General features: G+C 43.1%; 1 protein-coding gene across 1 annotated transcript; it reads right to left on the reverse strand.

Annotated features, from left to right (window-relative positions):
* Positions 1-14,573: 14,573 nt before the first annotated feature.
* DPPA3 (developmental pluripotency associated 3) lies at positions 14,574-21,385 on the reverse strand. The gene is made up of 4 exons (XM_070370018.1): positions 21,178-21,385; positions 17,161-17,393; positions 16,746-16,787; positions 14,574-15,207 (listed from the first exon to the last, which is right to left on the reverse strand). The coding sequence occupies exons 1-4, from the start codon at positions 21,257-21,259 to the stop codon at positions 15,073-15,075; spliced, it is 492 nt and encodes a 163-aa protein (XP_070226119.1). The 5' UTR covers positions 21,260-21,385; the 3' UTR covers positions 14,574-15,072.
* Positions 21,386-22,030: the final 645 nt, after the last annotated feature.

A 22,030-nucleotide genomic window follows, 5' to 3' on the forward strand; every position in this document is an offset into this window, starting at 1 on the left:
TGCGATGCAGGGGACATGGGTTCCATCCCGGGTCAAGGCACAAAGATCCCACATGACTTGGAGCAACCACGCCCGCTCATCACAACTACTGAGCCTGAGTGCCGCAATTAAGACCCAGCCATTATTCATCCTTCACCAGACCCTCACCCAAAAAAAATCTTGAGAAGGGAGATTCTTGGCAGAGCCTCCCAACTGGAGGAACAGATGAGAGAAGACCTCAGGTGTGTCGGCAGGCCCCGGCTCTAGATAAGATGGTGCCTGCACACCCATCCCTTAACTTCCAAACATGTACTTTAGAAGTTGGCGCAGAGAATAAGTCTATACAGCGTAATTTTTAATGGTCTTATCTGGTTTTGTAACTGAAAGTGGGGTGGCTACTCACTGTTCAAAAACCAATAAAGAGCTCAGGTTGGTGGAAAGGCAAGTTTGCTTTACCTTGGATGCCAGCAATTCCCCACTGAGAATCAGTGGGCTAGAACTTTTATAGGCTAAGGGAGGGGGCTACAAGCAGAAACAGCACTGTTAGCTCTGACAGTCATCTTGAAATTGGTCACTGGGGGTCTAACCAGCATCATCTGGATTGTTACAGGTATAGTTAATCTTCAGTTCCATGGTCAGTGTATTCCCATTTCCTTGAGGCCAGTTCTCAGAATTGTGGCAGCTTATGTCATACTATGATCTGGTCATCATGTAATTAACTTCTCCACTTGGAGTTTCAGAATCTGTAACACAGCTCACAGGATACAGCTTAGAATATTATTTATAGCCCTCAAGGCAGAACTAAAGGTTCTTGACTATGATTAATAACTAAACTTATTATTAGCTCTTCTTTGACTGCTTTCCTTCGTTTCTGCATTTTCTCACTACTCTGATTAACCTTACTCTTTGGCTAAAGTTTTTCCGCAGACAAAGGGCAGGCAGAGGATGTGGGGTGGGGGGTCCTGCTCTATTTCGGTTTCAGTTTCTCCTCTTTCTAGCTATGTCACTGAGGTCAAACCTTTAGTTTTTCTAAGATCGTTTCCACATCTGTATAAGGGGCATCATAATATTTACTGCACAAAGTGTTACATATGAGAAGGCCATGAATTATTTTTTTAACTCATTCTAGACTCACTACTAGAATCTATTCTTTATCAAATGACTCATATTTTAAACAAAAACAAACACAAACAGGCAAAAAAGCAACGGATGTTTTGTTTCCAGACAGTCAGGACCAGAGAATTAAGATTACCTCCCATGGCCATCACTCTGTACTTAGCTTTTGTCGGAAGTATGTATGTTGGCGGTCCCTATAATCAGATCACATACCACAATTCTGTTAACAATGAGTGAAGTGACAAGACGGAGGGTCAAAAGGAAAACAATATAAAATGAAACCTGAATGATTCTTTTAGACGCGTGCTCAGTCACTCAGTCGTGTCTGATTATCTGCAACCTCATGGACTGTAGCCCACCAGGCTCCTCCGTCCATGGGATTTTCCAGGCAAGAATGCTGGAGTGGGTTGCCATTTTATTCTCCAGGGGATCTTCCCAACCCAGGGATCTTCTGGACAGAGGGGTCGAACCTGCGTCTCTTATGTCGCCTGCATTTGTACCACTACACCAAACAGGAAGCCCCATCTATATCTTGCAGTCTTACCCAATCAAACACAGGAATTTGGTCAGAGGATGGTTTTTCTTTCTCTTAAGGCAGATATTTTCATTCTCTTCTGCACAGTTTAGCACTCATCCCAAAGATGGTTTGGTGGAAAACATTTTGCCTTAATTAAAAATCATATTTTCTCTTGGTCATTTGAGTGTCTCTGCTGCCTCCTTTCCTGCCTGTGGACAGGCTTCCTGGTAAACACCTTTGTGTTTCTCTTAGAGAGAAGTCAAAGATGACTTCTAGTCACAGATATCTCAGGCATGAAGAAGTCTTCACTTTTAAGTTCTCTCTGGGTGCAAATCCTGAAACCTAAATAAAAGCCCTGCTTCTCTGCAGTAGGCACAACTTAACTGGGTTTCAATTCCTGCTAGATTAGACGCAGTGGAGTCAGGATTGCCAGTTTCAATCACAAAGGTCTTTTTTATTTATTTTGGCCATGCCCTAAGGCATTTGGGGATCTTGGTTCCCTGACCAAGGATCGAACCTGTGGCACCTGCATTGAACATGGGGAATCCTAACCACTGGACCACCAGAAGTCCCTACTTTCCTCTTTTAAATTCACCATAGAAGGATCTCTAAGACTCATTTAGCTTTTTACCCTCTCAGTTCAATCAACATAATTCAGTTCAGTTCAATTCAGTTGCTCAGTCGTGTCCGACTCTTTACGATTCTGTGGACTGCAGCATGCCAGGCTTCCCTATCCATCACCATCTCCTGGAACCTACTCAAACTCATGTCCATTGAGTCGGTGATGCCATCCAACCATCTCATCCTCTGTCGTCTCCTTCTCCTCCCGCCTTCAATTTTTCCCAGCATCAAGGTCTTTTCGAATGAGTCAGTTCTTCGCATCAGGTGGCCAAAGTATTGGAGTTTCAGGAATATTCATATTCCTATGAATATTCAGGACTGATTTCCTTTAGGATTGACTGGTTGGATCTTCTTGCTGTCCAAGGGACTCTAAAGAGTCTTCTCCAACATCACAGTTCGAAAGCATCAACTCTTCCGCGCTCAGCTTTGTTTACAGTCTCAATTTTTACGCTCTAGCCACTTGTATATGTCCCGATGGCGCCATCTGCTGCCAGAAAGAGGAATAGCACTTCACCTTTCACATTTTAGAATGGCAATGCAAAGTCGATGGTGATTAAAAACTAGCTGCCTTCTGCTGCTGCTGTTTAATAAAAGTCTTCCTGGATTGAGGCATTCGTGAGTGGCATTGGTGGCTCAGTGTTTGTTTGTTTATATTTTAAGTCTTCAGTTGCTGTTATAAATAGTGCATGCGTGGTCAGTCGTGTCCGACTCTGCGACCCCACAGACTGTGGGGTGCTCTGTCCATGCGATTTTCCCAGACAAGAACACTGGAGTGGGTTGCCATTTTCTTCTCCAATATTAATAGTGCTCCAACCTATTTTCTTTTTCCCTCATGACAAGGTTTTACTTAGAATCAATTAAAAACATGTATGTAGGGACTTCCCTCCTGGTCTAGTAGTTGGGACTCTTCGATTTCACTGCTGAGGGTGAGGGTTCAGTCCCTGGTTGGGGAACTAAGATCCCTGCAAGCCTAACAGCCAAAACACACACACACACACACACAAAACAGAATAAGCAAACATAGAAACACATATGTAGGCTAATGGGCCACAGTGGCAGCAATGGGCAGTGGTGTTCACATGGTTAACCGTTCCTCAGTGTGTCTGCCACCAGTGTCCATGTCCCCAGCTCACCCGCCTCCAGGAGACTCTCCAAGACCAGCAGCTCTGGAGACTGAGAAATTCAAGATTGAGATGCCAGGAGAGTCAGTGTCTGACAAGAGTTCTAGTTAGTAGTCAGCTGTCTTCTCACTGTGTGGTCACATAGAGGGGCAAGGGAGCTCCCTGCAGTCTCTTTTATAACAGCACTAATCTCATTCAGGAGGCTCCATCCTCACGACCTATTCACCCCCCAGAGGCCCCACTTCCAAATACTATCACTCGGGGGATTAGATTTCAACATATGAATTTGGGGGACACACACAGTCTGCAGCAAGGAGGGATTGTGTTTTGTTCATTTGTGTGGCCCCATCACAACACACTCTGACGTGATAGACGTCAGATATCACGTCTATCTGACACGTGATAGACGTTCAGTTCATATTCATTGAATTTGAGGAATGAATGCATCCATGAATGAATTTGTTAATAAAGGAATAAATGGCTCTGAAAAATACATATATAATTTTTCAAAAGTGTATTAGTTATATCCTTTACCTCCATAATTAACTTTTTTTTTTTTGGAGAGCCCGTTTATTTCCTTAAAACTTTCTGGTACAGCTTGTGGGATCTTATTTCCCCAAGCCCTTGGCAGCCAGAAGACAGAGTCCTAACCACTAGCCCACCAAGGAATTCCCTTGTTGCTGTTATTACAGTAAGAGCAGTAAACTCTCCCCGTGGAGCAGCCTTCAAGTATATAATAGAGTGTTGTTAACTATAGTCACCATGCTCTTCATCAGATTCTTGAAACTTATTCATCTTATAACTTGAAGTTTGTATCCTTGACCAACGTCCCATATTTCCTACCTCCCCCCACCTAGCCCCTGGCAACACCGTTCCACTCTATTCGTTTAATGTTTTTAGATTTCACATATAAGTGAGATTATACAGTATTTGTCTTTCTCTGACATTTCATTTTGCATAATATTCTCAAAGTTCATCCATATTGTTGCAAATGGCAGGATTTCTTTCTTCTTTCTGGCTGAACAATATTCCACTGTGTATATGTGTGTATATCATTTTTTTCCTTTTTCTTTTGGCTGCACTGAGTCTTTGTTGTGGCACTCGTGTTTCTCTAGTTGTGGCGCGAGGGATCAAACCCGTGTCCCCTGCGTTGGAAGGCAAGTTCTTAACCACTGGACCACGAGGGAAGTCCCAAGTGTCACATCTTCTTTATCCATTCAACCATGAGTGGACGTTTAGGTTGTTTCCATGTCTTAGCTATTGCGAATAGTGCTGCAAGCAACATGGAGACACGGGTTTTTATTTCTTTTGAATATACCTAGAAGTGCAATTACTAGATCACATGCTAGCTCTATTTTTAATTTTTTGAGGAACTCCCGACCTGTTTTCCATACTGGCTGTACCAATTTTCATTCTCGCCAGCACTGTACCAGGGTCCCTTTTCTCTACATCCTCACCAGTGTTTGTTATCTCTTTTCTTTTTGATAATAGTCATCCTATTGTGTGAGGTTCTCTTATATGTTTTAAGCTTACAAAATGAATGTAATTGTCATGTGTTTTTATTCATAAAAGCTGAATTTGTGCCTTCTCTTTCAAAAAGAATAAATATTTAAAGATTTTCTGGAGTTTCATCAATTTTTTAAGTTCTTTTAAAGAACCAATTTTTCCAAGAAAATGCACTGATCATAACAAACACCCTCTTCCAAGAGGGTGACTTCCAAGAGAAGACTCTATACATGGACATCACCAGGTGGTCAACAATGAAATCAGATTGATTATATTCTTTGCAGCCAAAGATGGAGAAGCTCTATACAGTCAGCAAAAACAAGACCAGGAGCTGACTGTGGCTCAGACCATGAACTCCTGATTGCCAAATTCAGACTTAAATTGAAGAAAGTAGGGAAAACCACTAGACCATTCAGGTATGACCTAAATCAAATTCCTTATGATTATACAATGGAAGTGAGAAATAGATTTAAGGGCCTAGATCTGATAGATAGAGTGCCTGATGAACTATGGACTGAGGTTCGTGACATTGTACAGGAGACAGGGATCAAGACCATTCCCATAGAAAAGAAATGCAAAAAAGCAAAATGGCTGTCTGGGGAGGCCTTACAAATAGCTGTGAAAAGAAGAGAAGCAAAAAGCAAAGGAGAAAAGGAAAGATATAAACATCTGAATACAGAGTTCCAAAGAATAGCAAGAAGAGATAAGAAAGCCTTCTTCAGCGATCAATGCAAAGAAATAGAGGAAAACAACAGAATGGGAAAGACTAGGGATCTCCTCAAGAAAATCAGAGATACCAAAGGAACATTTCTTGCAAAGATGAGCTCGATAAAGGACAGAAATGGTATGGACCTAACAGAAGCAAAAGATATTAAGAAGAGATGGCAAGAATACACAGAAGAACTGTACAAAAAAGATCTTCATGACCCAGATAATCACCATGGTGTGATCACTGACCTAGAGCCAGACATCCTGGAATGTAAAGTCAAGTGGGGCTTAGAAAGCATCACTACGAACAAAGCTAGTGGAGGTGATGGAATTCCAGTTGAGCTATTCCAAATCCTGAAAGATGATGCTGTGAAAGTGCTGCCCTCAATATGCCAGCAAATTTGGAAAACTCAGCAGTGGCCACAGGACTGGAAAAGGTCAGTTTTCATTCCAATCCCAAAGAAAGGCAATGCCAAAGAATGCTCAAACTACCACACAATTGCACTCATCTCACATGCTAGTAAAGTAATGCTCAAAATTCTCCAAGCCAGGCTTCAGCAATATGTGAACCGTGAACTTCCTGATGTTCAAGCTGGTTTTAGAAAAGGCAGAGGAACCAGAGATCAAATTGCCAACATCCACTGGATCATGGAAAAAGCAAGAGAGTTCCAGAAAAACATCTATTTCTGCTTTATTGACTATGCCAAAGCCTTTGACTGTGTGGATCACAATAAACTGTGGAAAATTCTGAAAGAGATGGGAATACCAGACCACCTGATTTGCCTCTTTAGAAATCTGTATGCAGGTCAGGAAGCAACAGTTAGAACTGGACATGGAACAACAGACTGGTTCCAAAGAGGAAAAGGAGTTCGTCAAGGCTGTATATTGGCACCCTGTTTATTTAACTTATATGCAGAGTACATCATGAGAAACGCTGGACTGGAAGAAACACAAGCCGGAATCAAGATTGCCGGGAGAAATATCAATAACCTCAGATATGCAGATGACACCACCCTTATGGCAGAAAGTGAAGAGCAACTAAAAAGCCTCTTGATGAAAGTGAAAGTGGAGAGTGAAGAAGTTGGCTTAAAGCTCAACATTCAGAAAACGAAGATCATGGCATCTGGTCCCATCACTTCTTGGGAAATAGATGGGGAAACAGTGTCAGACTTTATTTTTCTGGGCTCCAAAATCACTACAGATAGTGACTGCAGCCATGAAATTAAAAGACGCTGACTCCTTGGAAGGAAAGTTATGACCAACCTAGATAGTATATTCAAAAGCAGAGACATTACTTTGCCAGCAAAGGTTCGTCTAGTCAAGGCTATGGTTTTTCCTGTGGTCATGTATGGATGTGAGAGTTGGACTGTGAAGAAGGCTGAGCGCCGAAGAATTGATGCTTTTGAACTGTGGTGTTGGAGAAGACCCTTGAGAGTCCCTTGGACTGCAAGGAGATCCAACCAGTCCATTCTGAAGGAGATCAGCCCTGGGATTTCTTTGGAAGGAATGATGCTGAAGCTGAAACTCCAGTACTTTGGCCACCTGATGTGAAGAGTTGACTCATTGGAAAAGACTCTGATGCTGGGAGGGATTGGGGGCAGGAGGAGAAGGGGACGACAGAGGATGAGACGGCTGGATGGCATCACTGACTCGATGGATGTGAGTCTGAGTGAACTCCGGAGTTGGTGATGGACAGGGAGGCCTGCCGTGCTGCGATTCATGGGGTTGCAGAGAGTCAGACACGACTGAGCGACTGATCTGATCTGACCTGAAAGAACCAATTTTTAACTTCATTGATTTTCTTTATTGTCTTGCCATTTCTTGAATTTCCTTAAAATTGTCTTTATAAAATTATGTGTTTGTGATTTAAAAAATAACATAAAATTTGCCATTTTAACTATAACTAACTTTGAAGTTTGACTAGCTTTAAGTGTTTAGTTCAGCAGCGCTAAGTATATTCATATTATTGTGACTCCAATCTATTTCTAACCCTAGTATCAAAGTACTCTCTTTGGGTCAGTGCAGTCTCTGCAGTGTTCCTCACTAAATCATCAGAATCATCACAAAAGTGAAAGTTCAAAGTTTATTCCCAGGAGGACTGACCAACTATTACACTCATGGGAATCAGTGAGTCCAGGGACACCAATAAATCACTGTTTCACTTCTCCTGTCCCAATCACATGGAATGTGCCGGGTTTGTTTCCATCATTTCTATTTTTATTTTTATTGTGGAAGGAACATTACGTGGTTTTAAATATACTCTCACTCAGAAGCAAAAATGCCGATCTCCTCTTGGGTGTAGATTTCTTAAGAGTGGTGACATTTACATTTACCAGCTTGTAATTGATGTCTCGAGCATAAAGTTTGCATTCCCTTGTAAGTAAATGTATTTCATTACCTTGTAGAAAGTTGGGGAAATATTTTTTTAAATGAAGAAAATATAAATAAATAAATAAATAAAATTCCAATCATGTGAAATGAGTTACCGTGAAGGTCTTTTTTCCCTCCAGCCTTTTATTTTATTTCTGTATTTAGGCTGGGATGGGTCTTCCTTGCTGTGCTCAGGCTTCCCCAGCTGTGGGCTCAGTAGTTACAGTGTGTGGGATCTTAGTTCCCTGACAAGGGATTGAACCCAGACCTCCTGCATTGGGAAAGCAGAGCCTTAACCACTGGACCACAGGGGAAGTCCCCATCCCTCTAACATTTTAAAATATTCTCTCAAAAAAAAATATTCTCTCTCGCCCTGGAGACCATGGGTGATAGGGGATCAGGGTTGTTTCAGGAAAGGGAAACAAAAAGGCTGCGACATCCAAGGCAGGACTGGGTGGGCAAATTACCCACTCTTTGCTGAGGGGAGGAGGTAATATCACAAAATACAGGACTCTTTTAGAGGTCGTGGATTCGGAAATCAGGCCATGTTAAATCCTTTCACGAGGATCCTTTGGAAGGCAGTGAGGCAGAGGGATCGCCTCTCCCTCCCAGCCTCCATACTTTTACCAGAATGTTCTGAAGCATTTATTTGGAAGGAAAAAAAAAAAGACTGTTCAAAGCAGGCCCGAACCTCCTGGGTTCCGCCCCTGGAATAAAGTAGGACGGGGAATCTCTATTTTGTTGGTTTTGGGAAGTGCTGTGTGCTATGCTTAGTCGTTCAGTCATGTCTGACTCTTTGCGACCCCATGGACTATAGCCCTGCAGGCTCCTCTGTCCATGGGGATTCTCAAGGCAAGAATACTGGAGTGGATTGCCATGCTCTCCTCCAGGGTATCTTTCCCACCCAGGGGTGGAACCCAGCTCTCCCCCATTGCAGGTGCATTCTTTACTGTCTGAGTCACCAGGGAAACCCTTTGGGAAGTGAGGCCGATGTTGGGGGCCGGCATGAGGCACTCCGTCCATGGCAAAGGTCATGAGGAAGGAGGCTCGACATACGCAAAGGCAGGATCAAGCCTCAGGAGTCCCCCTGGAAATTCTCGAGCATCTACCCCCATAACCAGAGCCTGCCTACTTTACTACTTTGTGCTCTCACCTACACCTCTGACTTTACGGGGGGCTGTCCCCCACCACCTCTTTCGGAGAAGGAGTTAACTTAGAGCTCCAGTTAATAAAAACTCCTGGGCATGACAAGAGTGTTTTAACCTATAAACTCCTCTGAAGGTTCTCTAGCCTGCCTGACAGGCTTGTCCGGCCACATGTGATTGCTCACAGCCTCCCAACCGTGAGAGGCATGAGATGCTTTAAACCTTCTAAAAACAGGTTCCTTAGAAAAGTTAGAAAACCATTAGTATAAGTATAGTGGGCTGATTAGAAATTGTATTGGTGAAGGGTTTTTCATTGGCTCAACAGCCAATGTTTGTTGCTAAGACTCCACATCCCCTGCCCTTACACACATTAATGAATATATAGAAGAAATAAGTATTAACCTTTGATATTAATCACGTTAGACCTTAGGCTAAGTAAATTCTTTCCTTAACTTAAACCCACTACACCCTCACCCTGTAGGAATGTAACTTTATTTGGGTGGCGTCTGTTTTAAGAATAATCACCCTTGGAGAAAAAAGTGTTCTGGTTGACTGACCACTGTCACAAGGAGAGGGTCATAAATTGTCAACAGGCCCCCTGGCCAGAAGATGATGTAACACCCCTAAGACCTCTGTATACATTTGTATGCAGCACCTGACTTTAATAAAAGTCAGGACTGCTGTCCCCACATGACTTTTGTATAACATCTCAGTGTATAAAAATAGACTCTAGAAAATAAAGAATTGGGATCAGGTCCTCGAAAGACTGGTCTCCCCATGTCACTCTCTCTCTCACTCTGGCTGAGTCTCCATCTGGCGCGCGGAACCCGCCATGCTTACTAATTTTGCCTGGGCTTCTAAGATCTGACCAGGGAGGCCTCAGTGTCTCCTCTCCTTCGGGAGAATGGAAGGACGCCTGCGGCCTACGTAAGTGGTGCAAGCTTCTTGTCTTGAAGTTTTATTGGTCTCCCGCGTAAACCAAGCTACTCAACCTCTTTTCTCCACTGAATTTTCCTACTGAGCTATCCTCATTCTATTACTCTTTACATCTCTAATTAATGTCTAATTGAAGCTATTGTATCCTGATCCTTGCCGAAGCTGTCTCCCCTTCGAACACCCTGGATCAGCCGGGGCTGGACCCCGGCAGGCCATGATTAAATGGTGTCCTTCTTAATGTATGTCTCTGGAGGCATTTCTCTTGCACCATTCAGTTCAGTTCAGTTCAGTCGTTCAGTCGTGTCCGATTCTTTGCAACCCCAAGAACTGCAGCACACCATGCCTCCCTGTCCATCACCAACTCCCAGAGTTCACTCAAGCTCACGTCCATTGAGTTGGTGATCCCATCCAGCCATCTCATCCTCTGTCGTCCCCTTTTCCTCCTGCCTCCAATCCCTCCCAGCATCAGTCTTTTCCAATGAGTCAACTCTTCACATGAGGTGGCCAAAGTACTGGAGTTTCAGCTTCAGCATCAGTCCTTCCAAAGGACACCCAGAACTGGTCCCCTTTAGAATGGACTGGTTGGATCTCCTTGTAGTCCAAGGGACTCTCAAGAGTCTTCTCCATCACCACAGTTCAAAAGCATCAATGCTTTGGCACTCAGCTGGACTGGCACAAGCAAAAAATTTTCCTATTAAAAAAGTAACAGACATTCGTATGGTTGATTCATGTTGATGTTTGGCAGAAACCAACCCAATTCTGTAAAGCAACTATGTTTCAATTAAAAAAATAAATTCAAAATTAAAAAAATAAAAACAAAAAAGGAACAGACATTGCCTCTCAATATATGTAAATGATGCTTGTAGGACTACATGCCTTTTAGAGGCATCATGGGAACCTCAGAGAAACTGCAGAGACCCTGCCAGGCATATCCAAAGTAGCTCCCAAGCTTCAGAGTGCATCACAGTCACCTGGACGGCTTATTAAAATACTGACTGCTGGTGTCAGCTATAAATTGGCACTTGCCATTGGCATTTGCCATCCACTGCTATGAGGATTCGGAGAAGGCAATGGCACCCTACTCCAGTACTCTTGCCTGGAAAATCCTATTGACGGAGGAGCCTGGTAAGCGGCAGTCCATGGGGTCATGAAGAGTCGGATACGACTGAGCGACTTCTCTTTCACGCATTGGAGAAGGAAATGGCAACCCACTCCAGTGTTCTTGCCTGGAGGATCCCAGGGACAGGGGAGCCTGTTGGGCTTCTGTCTATGGGGTCGCACAGAGTCAGACACGACTGAAGTGACTTAGCAGCAGCTATGAGGATTAAATCAAGGGATGCTAAAGCTGCTGATCGTTACCACCCTCTGAAAGGAGTTCAGGGTGGAGAGCAGAAATGAGGCCCTCTGTCCTCGAGGGTGGGCAGGAATTGGCGTGAACAGGTCTTCAGACAGATATTTTCAGGACCTGATTTTATGAGCCCAATAGATAGAAGAGCGATCTTCTATTGCCTCATATCTAGAAAAGCACTAAAATCCTTCATAGCGATGACTAATCCTGTGACTAGCAGGAAACTTCTGCAAAAAAATACGTGCCTGATTGCATGAACTCCCCCTTCTCCAAAATCATGTATATATTGACCTTCCCCCTGTCTCAGCAGTTCCTCAGAGCTATCTGAGGTATTGTCTCCCATACTGTAGTCCTCATATTGCCCCAAATAAAACTTAACTTGCAGTTCTCACATTGTGCTTCTTTTAAAAGTCGACACTGGGCTCCACTGACCTAGTGGTTGGGGATGGAGCACAGAGTTTATCTGTCTGAGAAGTTTCCAAGTGAGGGATACTGCCTGTCCAGTAACTTCTGCTGACCCACAGAGTTGCACCACCCACTTCTAACTGTAAAGGATGCCTCCCAGAGTCAAGTAAGATTATGCAGTTGTATTCAGGGTTTCATATGTATTTTGCACTCAGCCTAGTAACCCAGTGTCTTCCCATTACTAAAGCATAACGTTTTCTCAGGAAACTAAATGAAGCTTTTTAGTAAATGAAGTGGGTTTTTTTTGTTGTTGTTGTTTTTTAAATCTCTCCTTTCCTCATTCAGACCTTAGACTGAAGCTACTACAAATTTTCTTTTTCCATTGGAAATAGCTCATTGTCATCAGTGGGGTCATCTCTCTATAAAATGATCTCAGGGAGTATTGTAGTAATTCCTCAAACAGAAGTTACCAGTATCTGTAACACCATGCACTTCCACCAGCCTGTATGAAAATACATCATCAGTATTCTGCTTGTAACTAAGGGATGGGGGCAGCTTGGAGGTGGAGAGAAGGGAGGATTGGAACCAACGACTGTCACCAGAATTTGAGGAGCTGACCATGGTACTTCAGAGAACATCACTAATGTGCCAGACCTTTAAAATCTTTAATTAGATTTGTCTAATTGCAACAAAGTGCTGTGTCTTTTTTGAAACTTTCAAACACAGAAAAACCTCTGTGTGCACTAGGGGTTATAATTCTATGGCTTTCAAACCACAGACAAGCTCTCCAAGGCTCCTTTTCAGGAGCTGAAGGTCAGCTCGCCCAAATAGAATCTTCTAAATAAAGCATGACTCACCAAACAATCAGCCCATCCATTTATACAGCTCCTATTGGGCATAGAAAGTGGTCTGGGAGAGCAAGTGTATGACCAGGGGGCATGTTGTTAGGCTCTTCTGTTACACTGTCTTCTCTAATAAAAGAAAGATAAAGGAAGAAAAAGATACCCAAAAATGCCTGTGTCTGCTCACCAACCTGACACTATTATTAAGTAGGTAGGTTCTTTGAACCACTGCCTTTCTGAGAAAATTTGGAAAATTGGGAGATAGCCTTTGCAGAAGATTTTCCTTAGATGCTGAAGAGGTTCAGAGACAGCTCTTCTTTGTATTATTTATCAGTGTTGAAAAAGAATTTGCATTCCATTCCTCCCATCCCATATGCCTAGCTAACCTCACACTCTGAACATTGGATTTTGAGCAAAAAAAGGTTTCTTACAGGACCAGGCAAGGATATGGGTGGCTTATGGTCTCAAAATCCCTGAGCAGAAGAAACAGATTTTTTTTTTTTAAAGACTAATAATTTTATTTTTCTCTGTGCTGGATCTTCATTGCTGCAAGGGCTTTTCTCTAGTTACAGAGAGCACAGTCTGTCCGTCATTACAGTGCTCAGGCTTCTCATCGTGGTGGCTTCTCTTGTTGCGGAGCACAGGCTCCAGAGCTTTTGGGCCTCAGTAGTTGTAGCCTTCCCTGGCGGCTCAGAAGATAATCTGTCTACAATGTAGAAGACCTGGGTTCGATCCCTGGGTCAGGAAGATCCCCTGGAGAAGGGAATGATAACCCACTCCAGTATTCTTACCTGGAGAATTCCATGGACAGAAGAGCCTAAAGGGCAACAGCCCATTGAGTCCCAAAGAATCAGACACAACTGAGCAAACACTTGCTCTTTTCAGTAATTGGCAGTTAAGAGTCCAGGCTCAGTATTTGTAGCCCACAGGCTTAGTTGCTCTGAGGCATCTGGGATCTTCCTGGACCAAGAATCAAACCTGAGTCTCCTGCATTGGCAAGCAGATTCTTTACCACTGAGCCACCAGGGGAGCCCTGAGCAGTTTTAGAAGCCAGGTGAGGACCTGGGTTCAACCCTCAGTCAGGGAACTAAGATTCCATAAGCAAGGAGGTGCGGTTGGGGGGGAAAAAATGCCAGGTGAAGGAGAGGGGTCCCAGCAGTGTTACAGGGATTAACATAATCAGGCTCCAGGGTCTCTGGGGCTCTGTGCTTGTGGTCATCCAGCAGTAACATCTTTCATTTGGTGTGAGGTTCTTTTATATCTGCAAGATAACTCCGGAAATCTGTTGCCTAGGTACTTCAGAGAGGGACTAAATTAGAGGATTGTGGTGATGGGGAAGACTCTGGAGAGGCCCTTTGACTGCAAAGACATCCAACCAGTCAATCCTAAAGGAAACATCCCCGAGTATTCACTGAAAAGACTGCTGCTGAAGCTGAAGCTCCAATACTTTGGCCACCTGATGGGAGCTACTCTCTAGTTTCGGAGTGCATGCTTCTCCTGGTGGTGGCCTCTCTCGTTTCAGAACATGGGCTCTAGGGTGCGGGCTCTAGTAGTTGTGGGTCCCGGGCTCTAGAGCACAGGGTCCAGAGTATGGCACACAGGTTTTAGTTGCTCCAAGGTATGTGGGATCTTGCGGACCAGGAATCAAACCTGTGTATGTTTTTCATCTGCATTGGCAGGTGGAGTCTTTACTACTGAGCCACCAGGGAAGCACCCCCAATTCTTTAATATCTTTTTACAACATCAACTGGTTAACTTCTTCCAAGAGGATACTATGTACAAACATCAGTGCACCTGTTTGGTAACCTTACCTCAAATGTGTAAACTTTATTCCCAACAGGACAGTATCACAAAATATTAGAATGCCAAAAAAAGAAAAAAAAAATTAGAACACCAGATATATTTACATCCTGAGAACGTGATGGGGGTAAGTATTATTCATTTAATACATAGCTAGCAAAAACAAGTCTAAGATAAGAACAAGGATTTATCTTAAAGTTACTCAAATAAGTCTCAAGTTTTATTAAGATCTTCTATAAACACATCTATTTGCTACTGAAAACTGAAACAGCACATCAAAAAATTTTATTACTATTTAACACACTAATAATGCTCTGGTCAAACCAGCCAATGTTATCTTTACATTCCTTCCCAAGTTAATTTGTTTCAAATTCTTGATATTGAGTTTCAACTTCAGGGTTAAGAAACAGGCAATACCTGAGACTTAATTAGTACTTCATGGTGTCAGATCAAAGTGGAATTAGTGTGTATTCAAGTCATTTCAATTCCAAGCTACATATACATTCCTCATAAGTTAAAACTGTATTAAGGTAGAAAGAGATGCAAGTGAAAAAGACAAACTTACAATAAATATTATCAAAATATTGGTACAATCTTTCCCAGGCTGCTTCATAATGATCCTAAAATTACCAGCAAGAGAACAGTACAAGAATAAGGTTTATGACTCATTCGATTCCATGGCATAATTACTGTATGTTGTGTTGTAATAATTCTCATAATTATCATCAGAAGGATTTCTCTTAAACTGGCAATAACTACAGGTACACTGGAATCTTCGCACTCTTGATCGAATCTGGAAAAAAGAATGAGATGGATTAACTGGTTAATAATTTGAAATAATAAATTACTTCTACACCCAAGTGATATTAACAAACCACAAATGTAATGTTGGCTGTTAGAACAACCTTTGGAATATGGAACACTAAAAAAAGGTCAAAACCAAAAAACTTTGGGGGGAAAAAACAAATTGAAATGTATGGCTGCCAAAGAATGCTAGATTGTCATTTTGTAATGGCTGCTGATTGTCAATAAATACATTCCTGTACAACTCAGGAAACAGAGCCAATATTTTATAAAGATAAATGTAATAGAACTTTTAATTGTGAACCACTCTGTCTTACACCTGTTAACTTTTTAATATTGTGCATCAACCATACTTCAATTTTAAAAAGGAAATATATATATATATAGGAATACATATGCTTCAGTTCTCTGAAGTATTATGAACTCTATCAGTCATGTCTAACTCTTTGTGACCCATGGACTGTAGCCTATCAAGGTCCTCTGTTCATGGGCTTCTCTAGGCAAGAACACTGGAGAAGGTTGCCAATCCCTTCTCCAGGGGATCTTCCTAACCCAGGAATCAAAGTCAGGTCAAATTCAGGGATCGAATTCAGTTCTCTGAATGTCTTAAATGTGAGATACTCAATCATTAGCTAGACACTCTGTGCACAGGTATTCACCCTCTTACTACCTGGTATAGAACATCATGTTTGTGACAGCAGGTGAAAAAGCACAAGCACAACACCGAGAGAGAAACTGAATGGAAACCACAGACTTTAGGTGATGATGATAATGTGTCAGTGTCAGTTCGCCACTGCAGCACCCCAGGTGGCTCAGTGGTAAAGAATCTGCCTGCAATGTGGGAGACCTGGGTTTGATCCCTGGGTTGGGAAGATTGTTTGGAGAAGGGAATAGCAACCCACTCCAGTATTTTTGCCTGGGAAATTCAATGGACAGAGGAGCCCGGCAAGCTACCGCCCATGGGGTTGCAAAAGAGTTGGACACAACTGAGTAACTAAACAACAATAATGTAGGTTCACAACTGCGACACCCAACTAGTAGATGCTGACAGCAGAGGAGGCTGAGAATGTGTGGGATCAGTTAAGTAAATTTCAATTGTGCTATAGACCTAAAACTGCTCTAAATATACATAAAAAGTGTAGCTATAGATGTAGATATATAGGGCTTCCCAGGTGGTGCTAGTGGTAAAGAACCCACCTGCCAGTGCGGGAGAAATAAAAGATGCAGGTTAGGGTTGGATCCCTGGGTCAGGAAGATCCCCTGGAGGAGAGCATGGCAACTCACTCTGGTATTCTTGCCTGGAGAATCCCACGGACAGAGGAGCCTGGTGGGCTACAGTCCATAGGGTCTCAAAGAGTTGGACATGACTGAAGTAACTTAGCATACATGCATATATTTTTAAAAACACAAATACGAATGGATTGATCCAGAGTTTCTGAAGATTGAGATAATCCAAGCCAATTTGCCACTGTTCCTCCCCTGCAAACCAGATGCCCACCCACCTGTATAGTAAGACTTTCTACTTACCTCAGTGTCCTCCTGCTGCTGTAGTTGTCTTTGAGAGTCAGACTTTGTGGGAAGAAAAAAAGACATATATTACAAGCTATCAAGCAAAATTCAGATTACTAGTGCCACACATCTAACCTAAGAGGAGTCAGAGACTCTTAAAACCCTAAGTGTCTTTCACACCTGCGCTCATGAGTACAGTGTGACTGCTGCTGTTCATCAGTATTTATTTATTTTTTTGTGGCTGAATCCCAGGGCTTTGAGGCCCCTCCCAGGGATAGAACCTGTGCCTCCTGCAGTAGAGTTCGAACCCCTGGGAGTCCTAACCGCTGGACCACCAGGTAATTCCACCACCACCACCACCCTCCCGCCAGTATTTACATCTTGATATCTGTGAGTGCCCAGAGTGGCTCAGTGCTGCCTACCCAGAACTCACACGAGGAATTCCTTTGGCATAGCGAAGTCTGAGAGATTCAATCAGCTTTTGCATCCTGTACCTCCGCTCACTCAACACCGTTCTTACCCCTCTCCGCCTATGGGGTGTTTTCTCACTAGGTAACTGCCCAGTCAGTTGAGATGGGTATTCTGGTCGATATGGCAACTTGATACTAGGGTTGAGAGTCAAGTTACTGAGGTTCGTTGCTAACATTTCAGAGAGTTGAGTGGCAACTGAAAGAAAAAGAAAACAAAGATTGATTAGGGCAAGCTGCAATATCCAGAAGCCACTTAGCTCTCGCCCAAACTAGGTCTGCTCTTAAGCAGCTCACAACAGTGGACAGTGGGAAGTTGCTCAGAGTGAAGACAGACCCTAGATACCACGGGCGGTTAACTAGCATGTGTGTGCCCTTAAGCCTGGTGGAATCCACCATAATGGGAAACACTTTCTTCTCAAAACTTGTTTTGATGCTGTTACAAGTAGTTCTGAGTGTTAAGTGTTTTCCCATGGGGTCGTATGTATATATGCAATTTATGTATGTGTTCAGGTGTATCTGACTCTTTGCAGCTCCATGGACTGTAGGCCCCATGGGCTCCTCTGCCATGGAATTTTCCAGGCAAGAATACTGGAGCTGGTTGCCATTTCCTACTTGAGAGTATCTTCCTGACCCAGGGATCGAACCTGCATCTCTTGCATCTCCTGCATTGGAGGTACCTAAGATGATTCCAAGTGGAAAAACATGGAGCTAAATCAGATATTGACAGTTTTCCCATTTTCATTTGTGTGGATGATTTTTAATATGACTGTAGGGATATAAAGCATTAATGCAAGTCAAAATGTTTCACTGTGACAAGTTTCAACAATTCACCTTTATAGCTGCTGCTGCTGCTAAGTCGCTTAAGTCGTATCCGATTCTGTGCGACCCCACACCTATGCAATAGACGAAGAATCCCCAAATGTGATAATCTCTCTCCATCCTTAAGAACTAGTAAGTCACACGGGCTATTACCCATTCCAGTTAAACCAGGCTTTATGCTGTTAAACACTCACTCTTGAGACTTCTCTCAAGAAGTCTCAAGGTGGTACAGTAGTTACCAAAAGTCTGGCTACCAATCTTGGGGACACAGGTTCGATCCCTAGCCCAGGAAGATCCCACATTCCACAGAGCACCTAAACCTGTGTACCACAACCACCGAAGCCAGTGTAACTAGAGGACTGTGCTCTAGAGAAGCCACTGTAATGAGAAGTTCACGCACCACAAGTAGACAATACCCCCCACTTCCCACAACTAGAGAAAGCCTGAGTGCAGCAATCAAAAATACATGTGAAATAATTCAAAACTATATTAAAGAGTCAGGATCCACTCAAATTACACGGACTTGTGCAAATGGAGATTAAGATTCCCAGTTGTGCAATTGTCAGGTACTAAGGCAAATTCAGAAGAGGTGGCCAGAATACACAGGAGAACTGTACAAAAAAGAGCTTCATGACCCAGATAATCATGATGGTGTGATCACTCACCTAGAGCCAGACACCCTGGAATATGAAGTCAAGTGGGCCTTAGAAAGCATCACTACGAACAAAGCTAATGGAGGTGATGGAATTCCAGTTGAGCTATTCCAAATCCTGAAAGATGATGCTGTGAAAGTGCTGCACTCAATATGCCAGCAAATTTGGAAAACTCAGCAGTGGCCATAGGACTGGAAAAGGTCAGTTTTCATTGCTATCTCAAAGAAAGGCAATGCCAAGAATGCTCAAACTACTGCACAATTGCACTCATCTCACACACTAGTAAAGTAATGCTCAAAATTCTCCAAGCCAGGCTTCAGCAATACATGAACCGTGAACTTCCAGATGTTCAAGCTGGTTTTAGAAAAGGCAGAGGAACCAGAGATCAAATTGCCAACATCCGCTGGATCATGGAAAAACCAGAGTTCCAGAAAAGCATCTATTTCTGTTTTATTGAGTATGCCAAAACCTTTGACTGTGTGGATCACAATAAACTGTGGAAAATTCTGAAAGAGATGGGAGTACCAGACCACCTGATCTGCCTCTTGAGAAACCTATATGCAGGTCAGGAAGTGACAGCTAGAACTGGACATGGAACAACAGACTGGTTCCAAAGAGGAAAAGGAGTACGTCAAGGCTGTATATTGTCACCCTGCTTATTTAACTTTTATACAGAGTACATCATGAGAAACGCAGGGCTGGAAGAAGCAGAAGCTGGAATCAAGATTGCCAGGAGAAATATCAGTAACCTCAGATATGCAGATGACACCACCCTTCTGGCAGAAAGTGAAGAGGAACCAAAGAGCCTCTTAATGAAAGTGAAAGAAGAGAGTGAAAAAGTTGGCTTAAAGCTCAACATTCAGAAAACGAAGATCATGGCATCCGGTCCCATCACTTCTTGGGAAATAGATGGGGAAACAGTGGAAACTGTGTCAGACTTTATTTTTCTGGGCTCCAATATCACTGCAGATGGTGACTGAAGCCATGAAATTAAAAGACGCTTACTCCTTGGAAGGAAAGTTATAACCAACCTAGACAGAATATTAAAAAGCAGAGACATTACTTTGCCAACAAAGGTCCATCTAGTCAAGGCTATGGTTTTTCCAGTGGTCATGTATGGATGTGATAGTTGGACTGTGAAGAAAGCTGAGCGCCAAAGAATTGATGCTTTTGAACTGTGGTGTTGGAGAAGATTCTTGAGAGTCCTTTGGACTGCAAGGAGATCCAACCAGTCCATCCTAAAGGAGATCAGTCCTGGGTGTTCACTGGAAGGACTGATGTTAAAGCTGAAATTCCAATACTTTGGCCACCGCATGCAAAGAGTTCACTCATTGGAAAAGACGCTGATGCTGGGAGGGAGGAGGAGAAGGGGATGACAGAGGATGAGATGGTTGGATGGCATCACCAACTCGATGGACATGAGTTTGAGTGAACTCCAGGAGTTGGTGATGGACAGGGAGGCCTGGCATGCTGTGATTCATGTGGTCGTAGAGTCAGACATGACTGAGCGACTGAACTGAACTGAAGGCAAATTCAAGAAAAGAGAAAGGCTGGCTATATTATATAGATATTATCTTCATTAATTTTTTTCCCCTTTGTATATACTGATTTCAAGATGCAGGGGAGGCAGAGGGTAGAATAGATGCCAGCAGGATCCATCCAGCTTCCTGGGCTGCCCAGAGGGTGTTGGTTGGCTCCACATCATCTGTGCACCACCACCCTACACCATCCATCCCCATCCGAAGTCAGGATAAAGTGAAAGAAAGTGAAGTCGCTCAGTCGTGTACAATTCTTTGGGACCCTATGGACTGTAGCCTACCAGGCTCCTCTGTCCATGGGATTTTCCAGGCAAGAATACTGGAGTGGGTTGCTATTTCCTTCTCCAGAGGATCTCCAAAACCTAGGGATCGAACCTGGGCCTCCCATATTGCAGGTAGAGGCTTTACCCTCTGAGCCACCAGGGAAGTTAGGGTAAGAAGCGTTCAAATCCAGTGAGTAGGTCTGGGAGGTCAAGGCTGGGATCCTGTGAGGCTCCAAGGAGAGATTTTTAAAACTCGTGATTGGAATATAATGCTGGTGAAAATACTAATCGCTGGGACATCTCTGGTGGTCCAGGTTCCATCTCTGATCAGGGAACTAGAGCCTACTTGCCACAGTTAAAGACTTGGCACAGCTAAACAAAATTAAAAAAAATTTTTTTTAAAGTACAAATTTCATAAGATGCTATTTGCCCTGGTCTAGGAGAACTCTGATTGCATGTTCAGATGTCCTTAGAAGACTGACAGATTCCTGAGCATAGAAAGCAAACAATACAGTTCCCACTTTTCTCCTGTTAATCTGGCTTTTTTTTTTTTTTTTTAAACAGGAGGGCCCTACACTCCCTGGCCACCCTTTCCTCCAAGAAGATTTACTTAACTGCATTTCTCTGTAAAAGACTGAAGTAAGTAAAACAGAAGGAAAGGTAGGCTCTTAACCTTCCCTACCCAGCCCCCTCTCTCCCCAGCTCACCCTGCATTGCCTGGGAAGCATCATCGATGGATGTTTTCAGAGACTCTAGGGTCCAGGTTGGGTTATCTTCTGATGAATCCATCGGAAGTCTAGTCACAGCTTGAAGCTTCTCCTAGATCTTTGGGTGCCAGGGGAAGGTGATGCTGTAGGCTTAAACTGCTCCAAAAAAGCCTGGAAGAACTATAGAGCTAAGAAAGAGGGGGAAAAAACCCAGGCTGACACGCCATGGTGAGAGAGTAAAAGTCTCCTGTTTCCTCTTAAAAACAACAGATAAGCCAATCAGCCAGCCTATTTTAATGTAAATGCTAATGAGTAAAAGGATAAGGTGAATGGGCGTAGTCCTATTAGGGGACTAACAGGAGAGAGTAATAATGCCCTCTGTCAAGTAGGGTAGAGATTTTATAAGGCGCCTCTGTGGTTGTGTCTTCCTGAGGTTGCCTGAAAAATCCATTTCTTTCAAACTCTGCTTGTAGATATGGCTGCTGGTTTGTGAACTGGGCTTAAAGTGCTAGAGTTCAAGGAGGAGACGGCAGTTTCCCTCTGACTATAAATTAACTCCCAATTAACAGCAGGTTTTCTTTGCCTGACTCATCTGAAACCTTTGGATGCTAGTAAGGGAAAAGAGGAAAAAAGGGTCTGTTATACGCAGTGTAATAGATTGATATTTTATGAATGTGTATTTTGGATCTGTAATTTTAATTTCTTTTTTAGACTATCAATTCCATTGCCTCTTTTTGATTTCTGGAGCAGCTGAAATTAAGTTTATAAATTGGTACCCTCCACCCCCCAAAATAAATTTGTATTGAATTCTGGCAAAGAGCCCTAACATTAACTGCTGACTACGGGGTAGAAG

The sequence above is a fragment of the Bos mutus genome, chromosome 5, assembly GCF_027580195.1.
Source record: "Bos mutus isolate GX-2022 chromosome 5, NWIPB_WYAK_1.1, whole genome shotgun sequence".
NCBI lineage: Eukaryota > Metazoa > Chordata > Mammalia > Artiodactyla > Bovidae > Bos > Bos mutus.